This window comes from Bufo gargarizans, chromosome 3 (genome assembly GCF_014858855.1).
Source record: "Bufo gargarizans isolate SCDJY-AF-19 chromosome 3, ASM1485885v1, whole genome shotgun sequence".
NCBI lineage: Eukaryota > Metazoa > Chordata > Amphibia > Anura > Bufonidae > Bufo > Bufo gargarizans.
In genome coordinates, this window is record NC_058082.1 from 490,859,784 (window position 1) to 490,885,893 (window position 26,110).

Below are 26,110 nucleotides of genomic sequence, written 5' to 3' on the forward strand. Positions count from 1 at the left end.
TGCGGAGGTAGGGCAACCGCACGCACCTTATCGAATACATCCCGGTACTCCTCGTATTCAGGAGGCAACAGAGAGTCCGAGGAAGTACACAGCAACTTGACAGGCCCATGGATGCAACTAGCCCCACACTGCGGTGACCACGAGAGGATCTCGGCCGATCTCCAATCGAAAGTCGGATTATGCTTCTGGAGCCACGGGTACCCCAAGACCACCGAGTAGTGTGGAGACGAAATAACCTGGAGACAGACCGACTCTCTGTGAACGGCACCAATGGCCATCCCCACTGGAAGGGTCTCCTGAGTCATGTTTGGCGGCAAAAGGGGTGTGCCGTCTATCGCCTCAAGAGCCAGTGGGGAACCTCGAGGCTGCAGAGGAATGGAATTGGCGGCAGCGAACACACTATCAATGAACAAACCACCAGCACCAGAGTCCACCAACGCCTGGGTCGTCACCGAGCCCCCGACCCAGGAGAGGACAACAGTAATCAGTGGTTTGTCAACACGGGAAACCGGGGACGCGGAGACTCCACCCAAGATCTGCCCCCGACAGGATCTCAGGTGCGAGCGTTTCCCGGACGGTTCGGGCATGCCAACCGAAAATGCCCACCGAGACCACAGTACATGCATCGGCCCTCGCGTCTCCGGAGTACCCTCTCCCCCTCGGACAGGCGAGCAAACCCCAGCTGCATGGGTTCACCCCCAGACAAGTCATCCCCAGGAGGCGTGGGAGGAGAGGGAGGCACGGGTGGGACAGCAAATGTAGACGCCAATCTGTTAGAAGACCTCTGCAGGCTCTCCTTAAAGGAAGGTCTCTCCCTGAGTCTGGTGTCAATCAAAATCAGGAAAGAAATAAGAGACTCGAGCTCCACTGGTAGGTCCTTAGCTGCAACCTCATCCTTCAAGGCATCCGAGAGACCATGAGAGAAAGCAGCGACCAGAGCCTCATTATTCCAGCCCACCTCTGCTGCCAGGGTACGAAACTCAATGGCGTATTCAGCTACGGATCGTGAACCCTGTCTGATGGACATAAGGAGCTTCGCAGCAGAGGCAGCACGAGCCGGCACATCGAATACTTTCCGAAGAGAAGCAACAAAACTGGAAAACTCGGCAACCACCGGATTGTTGTTCTCCCATAAAGGGCTGGCCCAGGCCAAGGCCTTGTCCGAGAGCAGCGAGATCAAGAAGCCCACCTTTGATCTCTCAGTAGGAAAGGCATGTGGCAGCAACTCAAAATAAATGCCCACCTGGTTAAGGAAACCTCGGCACTGAGTTGGCTCTCCCCCAAAGCGCTGTGGAAGGGGGGCAGAACCGGTCATACCCCGAAACACCGCAGGTGCAGCAACAGGTGTCGGGGTAGACTCTGGCGCAACAACCGGAGCGGCAGTAGGAGCGGGCCCAGGAGCGACAACCGACCCATCGGCAACGGAAGCTAAATGAGCCGTGCGTTCAAGCAGGGTTTGCAACGCCACAGCGAACCGACCCAACAGGTGATCCTGCTGATCAAGTCTGGCAACCAGCGTAGGTAGCGAGGATGGCCCTGTACCGTCAGAATTCATGGCTTGGTCCTAATGTCATGGAACCATGAACCAGACGTACACAAGAGATGAGTGAAATAAGAAGGCTTTATTGAACATAAAGCTGTAAGGCAAAAGTCCAAACGGATGGCTAAACCGAAGCAGGGTCTTGCGAAACCAGAGATCAGGAACCAGAAGGGTAGTCAGACGAAGCCAGGATCAGGAACCAGCAGGGTAGTCAGACGAAGCCAGGATCAGGAACCAGCAGGGTAGTCAGACGAGGCCAGGATCAGGAACCAGAAGCAGCAGCAGTCTTAGAAGCATGTGAGCACAGGAGGACCAAGCAAGGAACTGAAGCCACAGACCTCCTATATATATGAGCCAGGCATCCAGCTCCTCCCAGTGGGAAGGAGAAGCCGCAGGGTGGGAGGCTACAAGAAACCCAGAAACCAAGATGGCCGCCAGCACATGTCAAACGAAGGAGAACAGCAGGAAGGTAAGACCATGACAGCATACCACCTCATCAGTAAAGCATGATGGTGGTAGTGTCATGGCACGGGCATGTATGGCTGCCAATGGAACTGGTTCTCTTGTATTTATTGATGATGTGACTGCTGACAAAAGCAGCAGGATGAATTCTGAAGTGTTTCGGGCAATATTATCTGTTCATATTCAGCCAAATGCTTCAGAACTCATTGGTCGGCGCTTCACAGTGCAGATGGACAATGACCGAAAGCATACTGCAAAAGCAAACAAAGATTTTTTTTAAGGGAAAGAAGTGGAATGTTATGCAATGGCCAAGTCAATCACCTGACCTGAATCCGATTGAGCATGCATTTCATGCGCATGCGCGGGATCTTTGAAAAGGAGGAGGGGGCACTGAGGAGAGCCGGAGGCGGATTTCTTTACATTCAGGCGGCGCTGAAAGAATCAGGGGAGGAGCTGGGCACCAACAGCGGCGAGCGGCAGATTCAGACCTTCAGAAACGCCCTGGGCACCTTATCCAGAAGATTGACAGGTTAGATAAAAGCTATTTTTATCAAAACTAGACGGCGGATTTATCTTATAACAACAGCTTTGTAATCACAAGGGCACCATGGAGAGAACAATAGTTTTAAAAGGGGGGGTTAGAAACTGGTGACAGAGTCCCTTTAAGACAGTTGCAGTAGAGGCCTGGCAGAGCATCACCAGGGATGAAACCCAGCGTCCGGTGATGTCTATGCGTTCCAAACTTCAGGCTGCAATTGACTGCAAAGGATTTGCAACCAAGTATTAAAAAGTGAAAGTTTAATTTATGATTATTATTCTGCCCCATTACTTTTGGTCCCTTAACAAGTGGGAGGCACATATGCAAACTGTTGTAATTCCTGCACCCTTCACCTTATTTGGATGTAAATACCCTCAAATTAAAGCTGACCGTCTGCAGTTAAAGCACATCTTGTTTGTTTCATTTCAAATTTATTGTGGTGGTGTATTGAGGCAAAAATTTTAGAATTGTGTCGATGTCCCAATATTTATGGACCCGACTGTATATTGCACTGTGTTGTAAAGTAAAAGTGCTGTGTATGGGGCTTTACATAAGCCTCAATTTAATGTAAAACAGGCCTCCCAAGTGTCCCTTTTTTGGTGGGACAGTCCCTACTTTTGACCCACGTCCCTTTTTTATCTGAAATATAGATTAGCATTTTTACATTTACAATATTGATCCATAAAGTGTGTGTTTGGTTCCTATCTGTATATTATAGCCCGCTTTGTATATTATTCCATTATTTGATTAAATAAATTCAGATACATTTTGCACTATTGAGTAAAAGAAAACTATTTAAGTGTATAGATATGCAGGAAATATGGATCTTTTACATCATGAAAGTGTCCCTCTTTGACTGTCCACAAATTTGGGAGGTATGTGTAAAAGTTTATGCTGGACATAACTTAAGGGAGTTTCAGGGTAAATGTGAAAGAAAAGAAAGTAATACTTTAACCGATCCCACACCACTGCTGTTCCAATGCTGCTCTTGTCCCTGCTACTCTCCACTTCCTCTTCCAGCTTAACGTACTGGAAATGCCAGGAAAGGCCCTTTTAAGGAAGTTTTTTAGTATTCTTGAATTTCCTTTTTAATCTTGGAATCTTTCACCCATTTGAGCACAGACAGAACAGGCCAGAACATTATATGGGACCTCATTTATCATAGTCCAATCCCTTATATTTCTCTAAGAAGCTGCTTTTATGGTTGCATTTATCCCCTATATACTAGGCCTTTGTGGGTTGCACATATGGTATGCCCACCCCTGCCACTCCCTCTATATAAAGCAATAGCTAAAGACTAGGCAGAAAATGTACAAACCTTTCATGACTGTAGTTATTTGCTAGGGTGCAGCTATAGGCAGTGCAGAAGTAGAAGTTGCATCTGGGCACTGGTGCTTGAGGTTGCCCTGACCCTCTGCCACATAACCATACATGATTGCATGATTAGAAATTACTGGTATTATAAAAGATATATGGAAGGTGGAAGCTTTGTTATATACCCCACTGTATATTTTTGGTAGGATTTGAGTTTTTTTTATAGTGATACAAACTATTGATTGGCATTTTTGCTTTTCAGATTCATCGGAGGAAAGAAAAGTGTTCGAGAAAGCAGTCAACAAATTGTTAGATAGTCCTTTAGTGGAACTTGAGAAAAAACTATTATATTTTAGAAAAAGAGGTGAAGAGAAACCAAGAAGAGGCACAGTCTTGTCTGGAATGTTCAGTCTTCCCCAAGTTCCCAGTCTTGGTCAAAATATAGATATAATACTGAGCTTGCAGAACCTGACAGCAGACAACATTAAAGTGATTGTGAACATCACCTCCTCCAGCATACTTTACACTGGGAGACACAAATATGAGATCTGGGCAGATACAAAGATTGTACCACTGACGCCAAATGAAGGTATGTCTTAAAATCTATGATAGAAGAATATACTACGATTCATGGAGATATTCAGTAATGTTGATGCAGATAAACAGTTTGCAATAGAGAATCTAAAGATGTCCTATTGTCCATACACACTATAAGAAACTAGATTTTGTTAGAAAAAAGGCCAAACAATGTTAAAATAAGAAAGGATAACTCTCCTCCAATGATCCCCCGCTACTGCCCTTTCAATGCTAGTCTGGTTTTTGCTTCTTTTCACTTCCTGTCCTGGTGTCGACACACTGGAACTGTCATAAAAGGTACACCCAGCTAATCATCGTCCTTAACATGATTGGTTGAGTGGCTCTTTCCTGATATTTCACACACGTTGAACCAGGACATGAAGTGGAGAACAGTTGGCACCGGAGCATCAGTGGCTGGGGACCGGCAAGTAATAATACTTCTCTATAATAAATCTGGCCACACTGTGTGCAAGTAAAAGTGAAACAAGAAATGTAATTATCACATTGCTTACATGAATTTTATTTTTAGCCCAAATTATGTAATGTGCTCGACCATACTTACATGCTGACATGGCACATAACCATATTTAGCAATCAGGCTTCAGTGAATCGAGCTTCAGATCATAGATCCAAAGCCTATTTGTTTAAAAAACGTTGTTGGGAATGCTGTTTCCGTACAGCATTTACAATGTATTTTCTCCGTGTAGGAAACCTGTTTCTAGGCCGAAGTTGTGTAAGACTTTGGTGAATGACTATGGTATTCCTATCTGTGCATTTAAAAACATTTTAAAATACGAATCCAAAGTTGGCTTTGGTACCAAGGTACCAGCCAGTACCAAAGCCGACTTTGGATTCCTATTTTAAAACATTTTTAAATATACAGATCGGAATATCATAGTCTTTCATTGAAGTCTCGCGCAACTTCGGCCGAGGCTAAGTTTGGCTACATGGAGCCGATACATTTTAATGCTGTATGGAAACAGGGCTACTTTTTTGCGGGGCTACGGGACGAACATACTGATGCAGACAGCACACGGTGTACTGTCCGCATCTTTTGCAGACCCATTAAATGAATGGGTCCGCATCCTATCCTGAAATGCAGAAAGAAGGAGTCCCTAAAAATTTGAAGGAGGGGGCTGTTTTACCTGATCCCTATGACGGTAAAGATGCTTGCTGGTGGCTAGCTAATGCCCTGTGCAAAGAATAAAAATAAAAAATATTTTGAGCAACCGGGGTAGGGGTCCAATCCTGCTAGACCCCCTTTACTTATTAATGCACCACATTGTGGACCTTTCTACTGAAGTGTATGAAATCTGTAGAGATAACCAAGTCACTGACTGCAAAAAGAGAGTGCTACAGTATGTAGATCCATGCATGGCCACCATAAGATCAATACTGGCCATCAAGTAGAGTTGAGTGGTGGAGGTCCAATAGGACTCCAAGGTAGTGTAGTCCCCAGGATACATGCCCCATCTGACCCTAAACATATGAATGTCATGGGAGTTGCGGGGGAGTAGGACCAATGCAGGACTATTTTGTCCAGTAAAATGCCAGACTCCCTAACGGAAACCTGACAGACCTCATTACAGTTGAAGGGGTCTATTTGGTGCTGTTGGTTTCAGTTACAGTATATGCCAGATGTAGCACTTTTGCCATTTTTGTTGTTCTGCTCCTATAATGGAGCAGAATAATGGAAATCAATAGCATTAACTTGAAAGGAGTCTAATAAAATTAAAGCAAGTATCTGTCTGCTATGGTATACTAGTACAAACCAAATATTAGTGAATGTGTTGTGTGATCCCTTTTTAGTTTTTATTGAACCTAAGCACAAGAGTGGTAATCACACAATGATGCATGCCATTCCTTATTGATTATGCTCCAGGGAAACACATCTCAATCCCTTTGACATATGCTCAGTATAAACAGTATATGAGTGAAGACAATCTAATCCGCATGACGGCTTTGTGTGAGGTTGAAGGGACAGAGGAACGCATTTTGGTGGAGAAGGACATCATCTTGGTAAAACCTCCAATGACTATCAAGGTAATGAAACTGACAAAATAAATGTACAGTAATAAATAGAAACAGACTAAAGAATACCTACAAGAAGTTCACAAAGAAAGACCCTTTTGTGTGCCATAATGGAGTTGTCTAGAGTTGGAGTTGTCATTTTTTATTTGGGCAAGCTCGTATTAAGCACATAAAACAATAAAAAAACGTTAAACCTTCCCGAGTCCCCTCAAATCCAGAGCTGATGCTCAATCCACTCTGCCGGGCACCAGGCATGACGTATTGTTTTAGCTGCAATGGCGAGATCCCATATACCACACGTGACTAATACAGCCAATCACTTCCTTCAACAATGTACATCAAGCAATTTGCTTCAGCGGTCATGGCATATTATCACAGCTAGTGATGAGTTTTCTAAAACTTGATTTGGCTGCTTCACTGAATTTTGACAACAAATTCAATTAATTACAAACTACTTTGTCACGAATCGCATTCCATTGTATGTAGCTGGTGCAATGACGGTGAATGGCAATAGCTCCATCCCCGACATTGAACCCCTCAGATGCCACGTTCAACACTATTTGCTGCATATAAGAGTCACATTGAGGCCTTTCAGGGGTAATAGAAAAAAGTACATACTCACCTCATCCATTTGATCGCTGAGAGGCCATCATGGCCATCTTGATTGAAGAAAACGTGCTGACAGGATGACTGCGTGTGGGAGATTTGGCACAATTTCTTAAATCAAGATGGCCATGACGGCCTCTCTGTGATCAAATGGATGAGTATGTTTTTTTTTTTTTAACCTTCATTTCAGGACAAATTGATTAATTACCACGAAGTGTGAGAAATATTCACCTTTTTGACAAATCTAATTTTTCCTGGAGTTTGGATTGTATTCCACTTCGTTAATTTCGATTCGCTGCCCAACTAACTGAAGTACGGTATGAACTCAGCCTTACAGGTCGATGTTAGCGCCAAGAAGAAGCACACTCCTTTTACACCGTCGTCAGCTGATTCCACATAGATGTCTACAGAATCTGTTCTATCAAAGGCTTATACAGGTAGAGCCCCCCAACAGAGTGGAGAAAGTGTCAGCAGTAAGTTTGTGTTGACTTTACTGATTATTTGTACCCTTCCTCTGATCCGTCAGAACAATAACTCCCCAAAAATAGATCCTGTCTGTTCACTCGGTCAGCATTTGGTCAGTATTCCATCAGTATTGCTAATGCCAATAAAAACAGGAGTGGATCCAAAACAGAGATGACACGTGAATGGATATTTGCATGTTTTCTGTGTTTTGTATCCACTCCTGGTTTTAGCTACCAAATCATGAGCCAATTCTGATGGTCCATACAGGCCTTAGAGCTGCTACACAGACAGGATACGGTGTGCATCTCATTTTAACTTCCTTCTGACAGATCAGAAGAAGGGTCAAATAAATGATGATGTTAGCCAGGCCGAAAGGCAAAATAGTGGCCCAGCCATGAAGTGGGGAGGGTGGGAACAGCATGAAAACTCCACAGAGTGGCCCTATGACATAGTGGTGAGGTGAAAGCAGCATGAGGAGACCACAGAGTGGCACAATGACAGAGTGTGGAGGTGGTGGCAGCATCAGGAGGCCACAGAGTTGCACAATGACAGTGTGGAGGTGGCAGCAGCAACATCAGGAGAATTCAGAGTGGCAAGGTGACATAGTGTGGAGATGGAAGCAGCATCAGGAGACCACAGAGTGGGGAAGTAGGTGGCATTACCAGTACCAGCTGAAGATGGTGGGTAAAAGAAGGAGCACTTGGCATCAGATGTGTGGCATCAGGCGGTTGGCAGCATCAGAATAGTAGCTGAGGCAGGAAGCCAGAAGAAACCGGTCTCTTTTGTCAAAGTGTTGGTGTAGCACCATGGATGATCTAGTCTGATGCATCAGGCATTGGTGGGTGGAAATCCTGGCTGATCCACGCCTGATTCATCTTGACAAAGTTCAGTCTCTCCACATTGTGGGTGGCAGGCGAGTTTTCCTTGGGGTAACTATGGCCCCTGCTGCACTAAACACCCGCTGTGTTGCCACACTACTGGCCGGGCAGGACAGCTTTTCCAGGGCAAACTCGGCCAGTTGCAGCCACAAATCCAGTTTGGCTGCCCAGTAGTCCAGCAGATCTTCAATGTTGGCTGGCTGGGTGCACTCCAAGTATGCCACCACCTGCTGGTTCAAGTTCTGCTCTATGTCTAGCTGCTGGTGAGTAGTTTCTTCACTATGCGGCTGCAGCGACTCTAGACTTATGCTGCTGCTGATGGAGCTGGTACTGCTCCTAACCCCCCACCCTGCCACAGCAGCCATGGCTGACAAACGTGAGCACAGAGGGCCCCCCAGTCAGACCTGCGAGAGGAGGGACGATGGCGCAAATAGGCAGCGGCCAACTGACTACATAGGATGTCTCTATTGTAGTTCAGTTTGTCCTCCCTCTCAGTGGGTATAAAATAGGCCCCCATTTTGGACTGGTAGCGAGGGTCCAACATGGTGGAGAGCCAGAAGTCACCCCTCTTCTGAATGGTGACAATTCAGCTGTCACTACGCAAGCAAGTGAGCATGCATCGGGCTATTTGTGCAAGTAACTCGGAGGGACTACCTGCCTCCATCCCCACTGCATACGCCACGGTGTGTCTGGGTCCTCTGCCTGGGTCACGCATGAGCTGCCACTGGCTGACATCGAAGTTATGCGGTGATCCGGCTTGGGGTATGCACTCTGATGCCAATAATATGCAATGGCTAGGTCAGATGTAGGTGATAGTTTATAGTTTTGCTTGTGATGCCAATTGCAGAGTGTGCAGGGTACTAACACAGGGCCCTTTAAGGTGTTGTAACTCACGTACCAGGTTAGGAATGCCAGAGTGGGGTAATATCTCTGTGTGGTAGTGGCAATAGTGTCAACGGTGTCTCCTACCTGGGTACGGCTGGACTCCTGGATCCTGGCTCACTTGCAATAAAATGAGTGTGGTGCTAGTAGGAGTAATTGAGGAACTTGCAGCAGTAATTGACATCCAGACTTTGGGTAAAGTTCAAACTTGTCTTTACTAGTTGCAGCTTTCATTCAAGCGAGATACAGCATTAGTCTTTGGTCCCAGCAGGTATTGACAATGTGTGGCAGGAATCTATCTTCTGCTCTATCATGTGCCTGGAGCTTTTGCAGGAAAGGGACGTCTGCTTGTTGCTCTGTAATGTGGCAGGAATTTATCTTCTGCACTATCTATCTTCTGCTGTCTGGGGACTGACTAGCTGAGGAGGAATATGTCTTCTCCTGGGGTCTCTGGACGGTACTCACTGTTATTGTCTCAGGGTATGCTTCTTCCTGTAACTGGAGGTGTCTGCTTGCTTTCTTCCAGCTGAGACTGCAAGGCTCAGGCTGGGGATGATGATCAATTGTCTCAGCCGAGACAAGATCCTGGCTTTGGATCCCTATATCTGGGAGCTCCTACACGCACAGCCTTCCCCTAGCAGGGGTGGCTGGCACACTATCCTAACTTCCTTCCCTACCCATGAGGCAGGATATGGGCGCAGCCCATTTCTGCTCACAGAAGGGGGAGCTGAACTGGAATGAACTATTCCAGGTCAGAAACACTAAACTGCCTAAGTCCTTGCTGAACACATTGCTGCCACCTGCTGGTGAACATAGAAATTACAGCAATATATAATTACAAGACTTTACAATGCACATTTGAGAGAATATTATTTGGAATTACACAAGATGACAATGTTAATGCCCTTAACAGGTTGTAGCAGGGTAAAAGAGTTTCACGACTCTGGGGTGTTACAGTTACATAGGGGAGTACTCCTGTCTGCTTAGATCATCAAGAAATTGTTTATGGCCTTTCTCTGTTTGTATAGTCAGTCCAACATATGGAGGGTGGAATTCCAACGGGTGGAAACATCGCATATCAGCCTATGGGATGCTGTTCTGCTACTGCAGCTCAAGTAGAGTGTGCTTTGGGGTGTACAAGTGGCTGAAGTCCATTCAAAGTTTCCTGGCCATTTTTAGGATGTCTTGCAGATGGGTGGGAGACTTTAGGAACCACTTGACAACCAGATTGAACACATATGCCATGCAGGACGCACTGCTCAGCCCTCCTTGATGCAGCGCCGACACCACGTTCTTCCCGTTGTCACTATGGTTCCGATTTTGAGTTGTCGCAGAGAAAGCTAGGATTCGATTTCTTGATGAAGGGCGTGGAGCTTTTTCTCCCCTGTGTGACTCCGTTCACCCAGGCAAACGAGGTATAGAACAGCGTGACACTGGCATGCCCTGCACAGCTTTTTTGGGGAAAATTGGTCGGTAGCTGTAACTATGGTCAAGGACAACATATGTCCTTTACGGACCACTGGGTATATGTGGTTCCTGCCCAGCCACACCAGAAACTTGGCAAGGTGACGCTGCTTCCACCTCCAAGTTCTCACGCCATCATTCCTGCGACAATGTCTGCCTCTACCTCCTCATCCTCCACCGTGTCCTCATCCTCCACTGCAGGGACAATTCACTGCGCTCCTCCAGCATACTGCTGGAGGAGCGCAGTGAATTGTCCCTGCAGTGGAGGATGAGGACACGGTGGAGGATGAGGAGGTAGAGGCAGACATTGTCGCAGGAATGATGGCGTGAGAACTTGGAGGTGGAAGCAGCGTCATCTTGCCAAGTTTCTGGTGTGGCTGGGCAGGAACCACATATACCCAGTGGGCCGTAAAGGACATATGTTGTCCTTGACCATAGTTACAGCTGCCGACCAATTTTCCCCAAAAAAGCTGTATCACAAACAAATGTCACCACTGAATGGCTAATCAACGTGATTCGGTTCATACAGAAAAAAGTCTACAATCACAATTATTATAGCAATCACAATTCACCATACAGTTAGGCTCATATATATTTGGACAGACAACATTTTTCTCATTTTTGTTCTATACATTACCACAATGGATTTTGAACAAAACAATTCAGATGTAGTTGAAGATCAGACTTTCAGCTTTAATTCAGTGGGTTGAACAAAATTAGCATAGAAGTTTGAGGAACTAAAGCATTTTTTAAACTTAATCCTTCATTTCAGGGGCTCAAAAGTAATTGGACAAATTAAATAATTGTAAAAATAAAATGTTCATTTCTAATACTTGGTTAAAACCCCTTTGTTGGCAATGACTGTCTGAAGTCTTGAAATCATGGACATCACCAGAAGTTGTGTTTCCTCCTTTTTAATGCTCTTCCAGACCTTTACTGCAGCAGTTTTAAGTTGCTGTTTGTTTGTGGGCCTTTCCGTCTGACGTTAAGTCTTTAAAGGGATTCTGTCATGAGATCTTACCCCTATAACCTAAACATATGCCCATGTCCGTACAACTAACATGAATCCTAAGCTGGCCTTACTAAACCTGGTGTGGCTCTATTAGCCCAAAAAACAGGTTTTTATAACCTGTCAATCACCTACCTAAGATGCCCAAGGGGATGTCCGTTAATACAGGGTGTCAAGCCGCACCCATCGCCGTCTGGTGCCCAGCGCCACCTTCCCTGTCTTAATCGCCGCCCTCCCTGTCTACAGTGCCGCCTTCCTTACCTCAGCGCCGCCTCCGCAATCCTCCCGTCCCTCTGCCAGATACCGCACGTGCGCACACTAGGCTCAGCCTAATGCGCCCTTGTGGACTCCTGGCAGCGGCTTTGTTGAGGAAAGTGTTGCGGTATCTGGCAGAGGGATGGGAGGATTGCGGAGGCGGCGCTGAGGTAAGGAAGGCGGCACTGTAGACAGGGAGGGCGGCGATTAAGACAGGGAAGGCGGCGCTGGGCACCAGACGGCGATGGTTGCGGCCGGGCACCCTGTATTAACTGATGTTCCCTTGGGCACCTTGGGTAGGTGATTGACAGGTTATAAAAACCAGTTTTTTTGGCTAATAGAGCCACACCAGGTTTAGTAAGGCCAGCTTAGGATTCATGTTATTAGTACGGACATGGGCATATGTTTAGGTTATAGGGGTAAAATCTCATGACAGAATCCCTTTAACAAGTGAAATGCATGTTCAATTGTGTTCAGATCAGGTGACTGACATGGCCATTCAAGAGTATTCCACTTCTTTGCTTTAATAAACTCCTGGGTTCCTTTGGCATTATGTTTTGGGTCATTGTCCATCTGTATTATGAAACACCGACCAATCAGTTTGGCTGCATTTGGCTGGATTTGAGCATACAGTATGTCTCTGAAAACACAAGAATTCATCCGGCTGCTTCTGTCCTGTGTCACATCATCAATAAACACTAGGACCCAGTACCACTGGCAGTCATGCATGCCCAAGCCATCACACTGCCTCCGCCGTGTTTTACAGACGATGTGGTATGCTTTGGATCATGAGCTGTACCATGCCTTCGCCATACCTTTTTCTTTCCATCATTCTGGTAGAGGTTAATCTTGGTTTCATCTGTCCAAAGAATGTTCTTCCAGAAGTGTACTGGTTTTTAAGATGTTTTTTAGCAAAGTACAATCCAGGCTTCTTATTCTTGAGGCTTATGAGTGGCTTGCACCGTGCAGTGAACCCTCTGTATTTATTTTCATGCAGTCTTCTCTTTATGATAGATTTGGGTATTGATATGCCTATATCCTGGAGAGTGTTGTTCACTTGGTTGGCTGTTGTGAAGGGGTTTCTCTTCACCCTGGTAATTATTCAGCGATCATCCAGCAATGTTGTCTTCCGTGGGCATCCAGATCTTTTTCATTGTTGAGGTGCTGTTAGATTTTGTCATTCCTAATAGAGATGTCCTGAACTATTCGCCGGCGAACAGTTCCCGGCAAACATAGCATCGCATATGCGATGTTCGGTCCTCCCCCTATACATCATCATTGAATAAACTTTGACCCTGTACCTCACAGTCAACAGACACCTCACAGTCAACATCCATTTTAGATTCATTCGGAAGCTGCATTCTTAGTGAGAGGAGGGACAGTGCTGCTGCTGCTGATTTAATAGGGAAATCGATAGCTAGGCTAGTGTATTCAGTGTCCACTACAGTCCTGAAAGACTCATCTGATCTATGCTGTAAGGACAGCGTCCTGACAGCACCCCAAAAAGCCCTTTTTAGGGCTAGAACATCAGTCTGCTTTTTTTTTCTTTTTTCTGTGTAATCAAATTGCAGTTGCCTGCCAGTGTGTGTCAGGCTCACAGCCCTTCAAGCGCATAGTGTCACTTCAGCGCAACTCATATCTGGTGTCACATTTGATTCCATTTAAAGAAAAACAACAATTTTGACTGAATAAATAGCAGTCAGTTGCACACACGTGTTTGTGTGTCTAAGGCCCAGTGCAGTGCATAGTGTCGCTTCAGCGCCATTCATATCTAGTGTCACATTCGATTCCATTTAAAGAAAAACAACAATTTTGACTGAATAAATAGCAGTCAGTTGCACACACGTGTTTGTGTGTTGAAGGCCCAGCTGCAAGCGCATAGTGTCACTTCAGCGCAACTCATATCTGGTGTCACATTCGATTCCATTTAAAGATAAACAACAATTTTGACTGAATAAATAGCAGTCAGTTGCACACACGTGTTTGTGTGTCTAAGGCCCAGTGCAGTGCATAGTGTCGCTTCAGCGCCATTCATATCTAGTGTCACATTCGATTCCATTTAAAGAAAAACAACAATTTTGACTGAATAAATAGCAGTCAGTTGCACACACGTGTTTGTGTGTTGAAGGCCCAGCTGCAAGCGCATAGTGTCACTTCAGCGCAACTCATATCTGGTGTCACATTCGATTCCATTTAAAGATAAACAACAATTTTGACTGAATAAATAGCAGTCAGTTGCACACGTGTTTGTGTGTTTAAGGCCCAGCTGCAAGCGCATAGTGTCACTTCAGCGCAACTCATATCTGGTGTCACAGTAGCTTGCACGCATAGTACAACTTAACTAATCTAAAAAAATAAAACAAGCAGAGGCAGGCCACCCCGCAGGGGCCGTCGTGGTCATGGTCCTGTGATTCCCTTTGGCCCTAGACTAATGCCCAGTGTTCAGAGGCAACGTACCCTGAACTCGAAAAGTTCTGAGGACATAGTTGACTGGCTAACACAGGACACCCAATCTTCTACAGCTTCCGCTCGGAACCTTGACGCACCATCCTCCTCCAGCTCAGCTTCGGGCACTTCTCAAGTTACCACTCGCCCGCCTGCCGCCACCACCAACACTAGCACCGTAGCCGCTTCACTTGATCTGTCAGATGAGTTATTTACACATCAGTTGGAAGAAATGAGTGATGCGCAACCATTATTGCAAGAGGATGTAGATAACAGGGATAGTCTCAGTCAGGCAGCATTACACAGATGGACGTACGGTGTGATGATGATGATGTTGTACCCGCTGCTGCTTCCTTTGCTGAGTTGTCAGATACAAGTGAAGCGGTTGATGATGACGATGTGTCCGTGGATGTCACGTGGGTGCCCGCTCGAAGAGAAGAAGAACGGGGGAAAGTTCAGATGGGGAGACAGAGAGGAGGAGGAGACGAGTTGGAAGCAGGGGGAGGTCATCGCAAGGAGCTAGTGGCCCAGTCAGACAGCATGAATCGGCACCCGGGGTCAGCCAGACAGCACGTCAATCAACGCATGCTGTTGCCACCACCAGAATGCCGTCATTGCAAAGCTCAGCAGTGTGGCATTTTTTTTGTGTGTCTGCCTCTGATAACAGCGATGCCATTTGCAACCTGTGCCAAAAGAAACTGAGTCGTGGGAAGTGCAACACCCACCTAGGTACAACTGCTTTGCGAAGGCACATGATCTCACATCACAAACGCCTATGGGATCAACATATGAGTAAAAGCAGCACACAAACTCAAAGCCACCATCCTCCTCCTGGTCCAGCATCTTCAGCCACGTCAACCACCGCTGTCCTCCTTGCCCCCTCTCAACCACCGGCCACTTCGCCTCTCGTCTTGAGCAGTTCCTGCTCATCTGCCCACAGTCAGGTGTCTGTCAAGGACATATTTGAGCGTAAGAAGCCAATGTCACAAAGTCACCCCCTTGCCCGGCGTCTGACAGCTGGCTTGTCTGAGCTCTTAGCCCACCAGCTTTTACCATACAAGCTGGTGGAGTCTGAGGCCTTCAAAAAATTTGTAGCTATTGGGACACCACAGTGGAAGGTATCCGGATGAAATTTCTTTGCACAAAAGGCAACCCTCAACCTGCACTCGATTGTGCAAAAGGAAGTCATTGCATGTCTGGCACACAGTGTTGGGGCAAGGGTCCATCTGACCACTGATACCTGGTCTGCAAAGCATGGTCAGGGCAGGTATATCACCTACACTGCGCATTGGGTAAACCTGCTCACGGCTGCCAAGCATGGAATGGTGACACCGCCACGACTTGCAGGCAATGTTGAAAGATAGGGGTTGAGCGGCACTCCTGTTGGAGAGTGGGCGGTGCTCTGTGGTAAGGGTATGTCCAAATTTATATAAAAAAACCACGGCACTCTATAATGAATTTATAAGTTGCTTTTTTTATTATTCTACTTCATATCTTTTTTTGTTTTTGTAAATCCATCCAAAATAGTAGCCACTGGCCAGTGGCTACTATTTTGGATGGATTTACAAAAACAAAAAAAGATATGAAATAGAATAATAAAAAAAGCAACTTATAAATTCATTATAGAGTGCCGTGTTTTTTTTATATAAATTACGACTTGCAGGCAGGCCTGCTGCCACCTCCTCTACTCCTCCTACTCCATCCTCTTTGCTAACCTCCTCCGCTCAGTCCTCTTCTGCTGCTGCGTCTTGCTTCACATCAACGGCACCCCCCCCCCAGCTCCCCAGGGGCTATTCCACATCCCGGATATGACAGTGTCACGCCGTCTTGGGGTTGACTTGCCTGAAAGCAGAGAGACACACCGGACCAGCACTCCTGTCCACCCTGAATGCACAGGTGGATCAGTGGCTGACTCCGCACCAACTGGAGATCGGCAAAGTGGTGTGTGACAACGGAAGCAATTTGTTGGCGGCATTGAATTTGGGCAAGTTGACACATCGTACAACGCTTTGTACATAAGTACCCAGGCTTACAGGACGTCCTCAAGCAGGCCAGGAAGGTATGTGGCCATTTCAGGCGTTCCTACATGGCCATAGTGCACTTTTCAGATATTCAGTGCTGAAACAACATGCCAGTGAGGCGCTTGATTTGCGACAGCCCGACACGTTGGAATTGAACACTCCTAATGTTCGACCGCCTGCTCCAACAAGAAAAAGCCATCAACGAGTATTTGTATGACCGGGGTGCTAGGACAGCCTCTGCGGAGCTGGGAATTTTTTTGCCACATTACTGCACGCTCATGCGCAATGCCTGTAGGCTCAGGCGTCCTTTTGAGGAGGTGACAAACCTAGTCAGTCGCACCGAAGGCACCATCAGCGACATCATCCCAATTGTTTTCTTTCTGGAGCGTGCCCTGCAAAGAGTGCTGGATCAGGCCGTAGATAAGCATGAAGAGGTAGAGTTGTGGTCACAATCATCACCACTAGAAACAGCCTTATCAGCATCGCTTGCTGGACCTGCGGCAACGCTGGAAGAGGAGTCTGAGGAAGAGGAGTCAGAGGAAGAATGTGGCTTTGAGGAGGAGGAAGACCAACCACAGCAGGCATCCCAGGGTGCTCGTTGTCACCTATCTGGTACCCATGGTGTTGTACGTGGCTGGGGGCAAGAACAGACCTTCAGTGAGATCAGTGAGAAGGCTGAAGGAGAACGACCTGTACTGGCTGGCCACGCTACTAGACCCCCGGTATAAGCAGAAAGTGCCTGAAATGTTACCGAATTACCGGAAGTCGGAAAGGATGCAGCAGTTCCAAAATAAATTAAAAAGTATGCTTTACACAGTGTATAAGGGTAATGTCACAGCACAACGGGAATCTAACAGGGGAAGAGGTGAAAGTAATCCTCCTCCTACCATGACAACGCCGGCAAGGACAGGATGCTTTACAGACGTGTTGTTGATGGAGGACATGCAGAGCTTTTTAAGTCCTACGCATCGCCACAGCCCTTCGGGATCCACCCTCAGAGAACGACTTGACCGCCAGGTAGCAGACTACCTCGCCTTAACTGCAGATATCGACACTCTGAGGAGCGATGAATCCCTTGACTACTGGGTGTGCAGGCTTGACCTGTGGCCTGAGCTATCCCAATTTGCGATAGAACTTATAGCCTGCCCCGCTTCAAGTGTCCTGTCAGAAAGGACCTTCAGTGCAGCAGGAGGTATTGTCACTGAGAAGAGAAGTCGCCTAGGTCAAAAAAGTCTAGATTACCTCACCTTTATTAAGATGAATGAGGGATGGATCCTGAAGGGACTGACAGTGGGCGATAAATTCGACTAAAAAAGGCCTGATGACTGAGATGAGCTGCCTTGGGCTAAAAATGGTCCACATGCTGCTGTATTTTATCTCTGAATGCCGGATGACTTGCGTGACTTATCCGCCACCAACTAGGGTTCAAACCGCAATGTTTTAGGGCACTTTCTGCCTGGGAAACATACATTTTTCTGGTCGCTGCTACAGCAGCTGCAACAATACCTAATTTTTCAGGCATGTGTACATGCCTAATTTTTCTGGCCTCTGGGGCTGCACTGTGGCTTCAAAAACCAAACAAAAAAAAAGGCACATACATGTGTCAATTCCCCTTCGTGATCGTTACCTTGTTGTGGTGAAGGGGCTTGCGTATCACAATGAAGCAACCGCCTCTATGATTGTGTTGGAAATGGCAATGTTGGCACACCCCAGATGATAAGGCTGGATAATTTTGCATAGAAAAAACATAAATTTTCTTTGTGATCATCTAAGGTCATCATTAAAGCCTACTAGGCCAACAATGGGCCCACACTGCAGAATCATTGTTTTCTGGGTCATTTAACTGTCACTGAACTACCTCAGCACCACCATAGGCTTTGAAAAAAAAACATCGCCTGCAATCTCCCAAACGTGCGCACGAGCACAGTCATCACTACACCAAGATTGACGCATAGAGGAATACAATTTATGTCATGAGTGTGTCAACTATTGACAACTCTTTGCGGTTGTCTATAATCTATTCCATACACGTCCCCTGATAGTGGACGCAACAGGGATTAAACTGATAGGAATAGTAAGTACTACTTAACACACCTTGTAATAATAATAATAATACTAGTGAACGTAACAGGGATTAAACTGATTAAAGCATCTTTTTCCATCTCCCGGTTCCTAAAATCGATTCCATATACATGTCCCCTGACGTAACAGGGATTAAACTGATAGGAATAGTACTACTTAACACACCACTCATATCTGGTGGCACACTCGATTGCACACGCAGTGCCCCAAATTGGAAGTAGGAGGACCGACCAAGCATCTTTTTCCATCTCCCAGTTCCTAAAATCGATTCCATATACACGTCCCCTGATAGGGGACGCAACAGGGATTAAACTGATAGGAATAGTACTACTTAACACACCACTCCTATCTGGTGCCACAGTATATTGCATGCGCAGTGCCCCAAATTGGAAGTAGAAGGACCAACCAAGCATCTTTTTCCATCTCCCGGTTCCTAAAATCTATTCCATACTCGTCCCCTGATAGGAGACGTAACAGGGATTAAACTGATAGGAATAGTACTACTTAACACACCTTATAATAACGCAGAGAGAGGCAACGCAGAGAGAGGAGTCTGAAGAAGAGGAGTCAGAGGAGGAAGGTGTCTTTGAGGAGGTGGAAGACCAAACACAGCAGGCATCCCAGGGGGCTTGTTGTCACCTTTCGGGGACCCTTGGTGTTGTACGTGGCTGGGTGGAGGAAGAGACCTTCAATGACATCAGTGAGGACAAGGAACGGGACATGGCTAGCATGGTATCCAACCTTGTGCAAATGGGGAGTTTGCAGTTGTGCAAATGGACTGTTTGCGGTTGTTTGCGGTGCGTTAAACAGGGAGTTTGGTCTGTCATAGTTTGATCTGTCACTGTGAAGCGGGCGTAACCGTTACACTACCTGATCGATACAACATCATACCTGATGTTTTAAAGCACGTTATTCCAAACAATTTAGGAATGTTAGGTGATTTATGCCCTTTATGGATTAAAACCCGACTCTGCGTCAACTACGTAATTTTCCATGGGAGTTTTGCCATGGATCCCCCTCCGGCATGCCACAGTCCAGGTGTTAGTCCCCTTGAAACAACCTTTCCATCACTATTGTGGCCAGAAAGAGTCCCTGTGGGTTTAAAAATTTGCCTGCCTATTGAAGTCAATGGGTGTTCACCCGGTTCGCCAGTTCACGAAAATTCGCGTTTGCCGTTCGCGAACTGAAAATTTTATGTTCGCAACATCTCTAATTCCTAATAGTGTAGCAATTTCTCGGATGGGTTTTTTCTGTTTTTGCAGACGAAGGATGGCTTGTTTCACCTGCATGGAGAGCTCTTGACCGCATGTTTACTCAGCAAAATCCTTAAAATGTAAGCACCATACCTCAAATAAAAACAGAAAGAACAGAAAGAACTGGGCACTCTCAGATATCTCAACCAATACTCAATTTATTTAATAAGATAGACCTAGTCCTACCCAATTAAAGGGTAGACTGAAAACAATATAAAATACTGGTATCGACTAGAGCAGGCATGTCCAAACTGCGGCCCTCCAGCTGTTGCAAAACTACAACTCCCAGCATTCCTTGATAGCTTACAGCTATTAGGGCATGCTGGGAGTTGTAGTTTTGCAACAGCTGGAGGGCCACAATTTGGACATGCCTAGACTAGAGCATAAAAATCAAGGACATCTACAATGGAATAAAATGTCAGGAGGCACAATAAAATTGATAATAAAATCAATAGTGAAATCGATGAATACAAAACAAAGTGCATAAAGTAATATCTCCAATTGAGCAATAGTAGAACAGCATACACATATAGCAGCAATCAAAAGTGCACAATAGAAGATCTCAATGCAGTATATCTAATGGATCTAGAAGGATGACCAGTATAAATTCCGGATCCAATAGCAAGTGTCTTATCATCCAATGTAAGATCCTGAGGATCGATACTTATTTCAACTTAATCCAATATAAGAATCGATGTTTAATCGAATATGGGTTGGTTAATATGAACTTACAATCCAACTGAATTGCATAGGAAAACTTGTGTTTAGCTTTTCCCCAGCAAGCAATACTAGTCTCAGCGGTGTCCCGCTGAAATAGTTGACTATGTGCTCTCAGCACACATAAGCCGGCATAAAAAAATCGAACAATCTTAACATTTGATGGAGCAGGTGCCCAAAAATTGCTCTGGACGTTGGTCTTTCAGTGTAGTCGACCTTGGTCTTAAGAGCTTCTTCCGTCTAAACTTCCTCGCCGGTGACTTGTTTGCACGTGGACCTCAACAATTGTACACGATCTCTATTCCAGCAAGATTTTAACCACCTAATGCGCAGCAGACGGTATCAGATGGGAACTTTTCGTATAAGTTGTCTCCATCACACTTAACAAGTGGTCCTTTGGGGGATTAAAACCAGACGCGTTTTTTATGCTCGATTTCCTCGATTTTTATGCTCTAGTCGATGTCAGTATTTTATATTGTTTTTAGTCTACCCTTCAATTGGGTAGGACTAGGTCTATCTTATTTAATACATTCAGTATTGGTTGAGATATCTGGGAGTGCCCAGTTCTTTCTGTTCTTATTGCTACCATATTGAGTAGATAGGGTGAACCTACTTTACTAAGAGCACCTCATATGATATCTGGTTGCTCCTGTGCGCCACATTATTTATATTTTCTATACCTCAAATAAACTCCAGGCCTTTCATGTGCTTAATTAAGAATTAAATAATGAAGGAATTGGCCACACCTGCCCATGAAACAGCCTTTGAGAGGGTGCCACATGTAAAGGAGCTAAAACTCCTAAGCCCTTCATCTAATTTTTATGTGGATACCCTCAAATGAAAGCTAAAGGTCTAGACTTTATGTCTATGTCCATTATATAACTATAAATCAAATATGTTTTAGAAAACAGGTAATAAAAACAAACTTTGTGTCTATGTCCAAATATATATGGACCTAGCAGTATCTATCCTATTAATACACTCTGTAAATGGCTGTAGTAAAATAGAACTTTACCGCTTAACGGCTAATATATATATATTTTCCACTAATACACACCAAAAAGGGCTACAATGTTCTCACTTCAACACATAATGGCTAATAAGCTCTTTTTCTTTTTCCCCACTAATACACTCCAAAAAGTGCTTTAGAACATATCTGCAGAATGGCAAATATACATATATTTTGTGCCACTAATACACGCCAAAAAGGGCTTTAGAACATATAACTGCACTGCTGAACAGCAAATATATTTTTCTTTTACCTCTAATGCATGACAAAAAAGGCTTTGGAACATATAACTGCACCGCTGAACGGCAAATATATTTTTCTTTGTTCCCTGAACTTGTAAATCGATTGAGTTTTTTCTAGCACTGTCCCTAGCGCCTGCTGATGTCTCTCCCTGCACTAAGTACACTGGAAAATGGTAGAATCCAAGATGGCTGAGGCTATTTATAGGGCTGGCTGGCTGCTGATTGGCTGCATGCATGGCATTATGGGTGATTCCGCATTCCCAGAGTTCCTTGCTCCATGTCCTCACACATGCAGCAGCGATTTTAAGAAAAATGGGAATCGTTACCACGAAGCGTTAGGAAATTCGGATTTTGTGCAAATCGAATAATTCCTGAAATTTGGATCGAATTCTACTTAGTCAGCTTTGATTTGCTCTTCTCTAATAATTACTAATACACCTTTTTAAGACAGTCATCATTGGGCCCTATTCAGGCCTGTATACTAACATCCTGGCTCCTTCTCTAGCAGCCAAGATCAGAAGGATCAAGTATCCACATGACAATTTGGATGAGCCATTTGATTGGTTAAGCCATTCTATTCCCAATTTCAGACATTAATGAGAATTTTTTAAAATAAAAATATCTATAACCATTATTTGCTAAAATAATTGCAGTATTCCAGACCTGGGGGTATCTGCAAATGTTGTCTATAGCTATCTAATGTAATGTATTTTGTTATGTATTATGTTATTGTATTTTCTGTATTGGCCACATGTTCCAGAAGAGGAGGATATGGTTGCCAATATTTAAAGCATATATAAAGCATCAGTGTGACTAGACAGAAGAGTGATCAGTGAAATTACAGCTTAAGAGAAACTCCTGCAAGGTGAGGGACTACAGCTCAGATACTCATCACCCAAACAACTACCAGACCAGAGTAAAATCAAGCCTGTATCACAGTGGAGACCTATATCCACAAGTGCTAGTGCTATTAAATTGCCATCCAACCAGCTACCATACCTCCTCTTCTGGTACTAGAAACTGCACCTTGAATGTAATATTGCTGGATGTGCCACAAGTTATATTTTGGAGTAAGTAAAGAAATACTTTTATATGTTTACTTCTGGTCTGTTTCTTTAAACCACCTTTCCACTCCACTGATCCCTGTGGAGCAAAGGCCTGAGGGAGTATGCCATGATATAACATCTCATCAGGGCCTCCCTCACTCCCATCCTCTGCACTGGCTCCCCAGGGGCTCACTGCATATACATATATTGACCTGTATCACATTTTTATGTTTCCACACTCACATTCCTAATCTCTTATTCCTATGTTTGGGCTTGCTTTGTGACAGTGTCCAAATCAGGCTAAAATAAAATCAGCCTTCGAAGCTGAAGTTATTATCACCAACACTTTATCGGAAACAATGGACTCCTGCATCTTGCTGTTCGAAGGAAGTGGTCTTATTGGTGAATTTATCCAAAAAGAGTAAGTAAAATAGTCAATATCAGGTCCACTAGAAGACTAGACTTTCCAACAATGGACTAACATGATCAAACACCATGTGATTCTGTGCTGATGAACATCTTAATATATCTTTACAATGATAAGAGTTTCCTCTCATATGCCTCTCAAATTTCCTTCATAGGCATATGGAAAGATGATTCTGGCTGCCTGCAGCCACCAATTAATAATACTTAAGAGGTTAGCAATGGAGCCCTCCTGGACAGAAACACTACTGATTGCCTGACTGTGTGATCAGCTTTGTCTCTGTGCAGCCAAGTTTGATTGTGATGACCTCCGAGGTTGAAGTGAGGCACCCAAGGTGCAACGCTTGTTAGAGTTGTGTCCCCAACGACAAAAAGAAGGAGGCAAGGGTCATTCCCCTGATGGCTGGTAACTTATCAGAGACCAAGGTGGATCCAAAGTGAAAGAGAGCAGCTAAAAAGAGAGGATGGTGGGAGGATTTTTGCATTACCCCCTCCCCTCCCAAAAAAATTCTAAAAGTTAAATGCTAATATACAGTATACAGTATGTTACTTCTCAAAATGAAAAAAAAATGCTATGGTAAATGTTGAATTTGGCAATGTGTCCCTCCACAGAAAAAGCTGTGTACTTCTGATTTAACTCTGTATAAGAAAAGCAAAGTCCTGGCTGCTCTGAAAATGTATTAAGAAATTTATCTGCACAGAATCTTAAATAAATATAATATAAATATTTATATAAAAAAAGGAAACTGGTGTTCAATGGTTCCTGCAGAAAAAATCCCTTGTGCTGGGGCTTGTCAAAGAGTATGGCCAGATGGGACATCCAACACTCAGTGGAGACTCGGCCAAAGTACAGTCAAAAACCAATTGGCCTTGTGTGCAACAGCTTTTTAGTATTAGATTGTTGAAAACTGTATTACAGTAACTTGCTTGTTGTTAATGGTTCTTACAAAGCAGAGCGGCCATTAACGATAAGCCAGCAACTGCCAGTTTTAACAATCAAAAACCAAACAACTGCGGATCGCATGGGTGTGTAGTTTTTGAACGCATTACAGTTCCAACTCCACTGGGCACCGGTTACCCCATCTGACCATCTGACTGTACCTGAATAGACTGATTGCTAATGCTAATTTCTCTTCTCGTTTTAGCCTGCCATCTCTGAAGCCTGGAGAAAAAACAGAGACTACATTTTTAATCACTCCCTTCAAGACCGGCAGTAAAACACTGATCGCCACCTTCTCCTGTGATAAGATAAAGAATATTAAAAGCTATCACAACATTACTGTGGTTTCTTAATCCAATAGTACTAGTCCAGAATCTGAGTAGTCGTTACTGACCATGTCCTGACAACCTGGCCGTGTTACGAAGAAGTAATAACGTTTACTTGTGATTCCTGATTCTTGTGCTCTCCAGTACTGTGTGCAATAAACATATTGTCACTATGAATTCTTATTGGTCTGTACAGTTATAGTTGATTTGTTCTCACTGTGTTTTTTATCAAATGTTCTACCTCTTCAGTAATGTAGAAATGTCATCAGTCATCGAAATGTGATTCTGATTATAGTACATGTGTATATGGTTGAATAAATAGCTCGTTACATTATACCATGTTTATTGTTATTATCTTATACCATGTTTATTGTCATTGTTTTTGTTTCGCTAAATTTAACTTGTACATTTCACTACTTAAAGGGTTTGTTGGGATAAAAAAAACTACATTATTTAAAAACAGTGTGACGTGGGCTATGTCTAGTATGGTAGCTTAGCTCAATAAGCTTTGTCCTACCTAGCTTCCTCTTGAGATTCTAGAGCACTGGACAGGCATACTAGATTTGAATATTTGTGACAATTGAGACCTGGAGGAAAGGGGTCCCAAATGCAGGAGAGAGACTATACAAAGAGTTGGGGCAGTTTTAATTCAGAGTTGATCTTTGCTTGACAAACATCTCTTCTGATACACAGAGATTAATGCTTGGCAGGACAACCATTTGGCAGACTAATTCTACCCCATGGTTTATCAAAGGCAATAGTGGGATGGGGATCCTGCCCACCTTACCATCTGGGCGGTGAATTTACAGATCTTCCTTGGCCTGGTGTAGGTCATAGGTCTGTATATCGGCTTTTTGTCTTCACCTCTGGATTCAACCAAAGATTCTCTACTGGTTTTGGCACCTAGTATGGGCAGGTGATGCCAGACACCCACACACCTCTGAGCCCTGGCAGTGGTTAAACTCCACCTGATCCCCTGAATGCAAGTTTTAGAGGGAGTATGGTTATAATGCTTCTTTACAGAACCTTGATTGACAAAGTAGTCCACACTGGTCATTTCTGATTAAACTGCCCCTTTCAATACTGAACAAGACTAAGGTTTCCTGACTCATATCCATGATGGCTCCTCCAGCCCAGGGATGCTGCAGCCAGGCTATTGTCTCAATCTCTTGGCAGGTCTTTTTCAGTTGAACTACCCGAAGGACCTGTGCATTTCCTTGTGGCCAGCATGTGTTCAGCAATCTCCAATGTGAGTTCAGCAGCGGGGACTGGTACTGGCTTTCTGTTGACTTCCCATTTTGTTAAATAACTCCAAGCGCTGAAGTTCATCACCCAAATAGTGATCAAGGCACGATCTGTCTCACAGGCTGTGCAAATCACCAATGCAGATGTTTCCTGTGTAGCTCTCTTCTGAGGCTGTGCAGGGTAGAATCTAAGATGATATTTGGGCCAGTATCCTGTTCATGACAACAATTTCAAGTGGTACCTGGAGGAGGAAGCTGTTTGGGGCATAGCTGTTAAAGTTGTTAAGCAACTTTCATGATGGCCACCACCATCTCCTCACCAGGGGGCTGACAAATAATAAA

The 26,110-nt window shown here is 44.7% G+C and overlaps 1 protein-coding gene across 1 annotated transcript in view; it reads left to right on the plus strand.

The window, feature by feature from the left end:
* LOC122932485 (protein-glutamine gamma-glutamyltransferase E-like) overlaps nt 1–24,852 on the plus strand; it is a 74,486-nt gene extending 49,634 nt beyond the window's left edge. The window contains exons 10-13 of the mRNA XM_044286918.1: nt 4,117–4,443; nt 6,313–6,473; nt 23,123–23,256; nt 24,404–24,852. Coding sequence (XP_044142853.1) covers nt 4,117–4,443; nt 6,313–6,473; nt 23,123–23,256; nt 24,404–24,551 — 770 coding nt within the window. The 3' untranslated portion in view covers nt 24,552–24,852. The remainder of the gene's footprint in view (nt 1–4,116; nt 4,444–6,312; nt 6,474–23,122; nt 23,257–24,403) is intronic.
* The last annotated feature ends 1,258 nt before the right edge of the window (nt 24,853–26,110 follow it).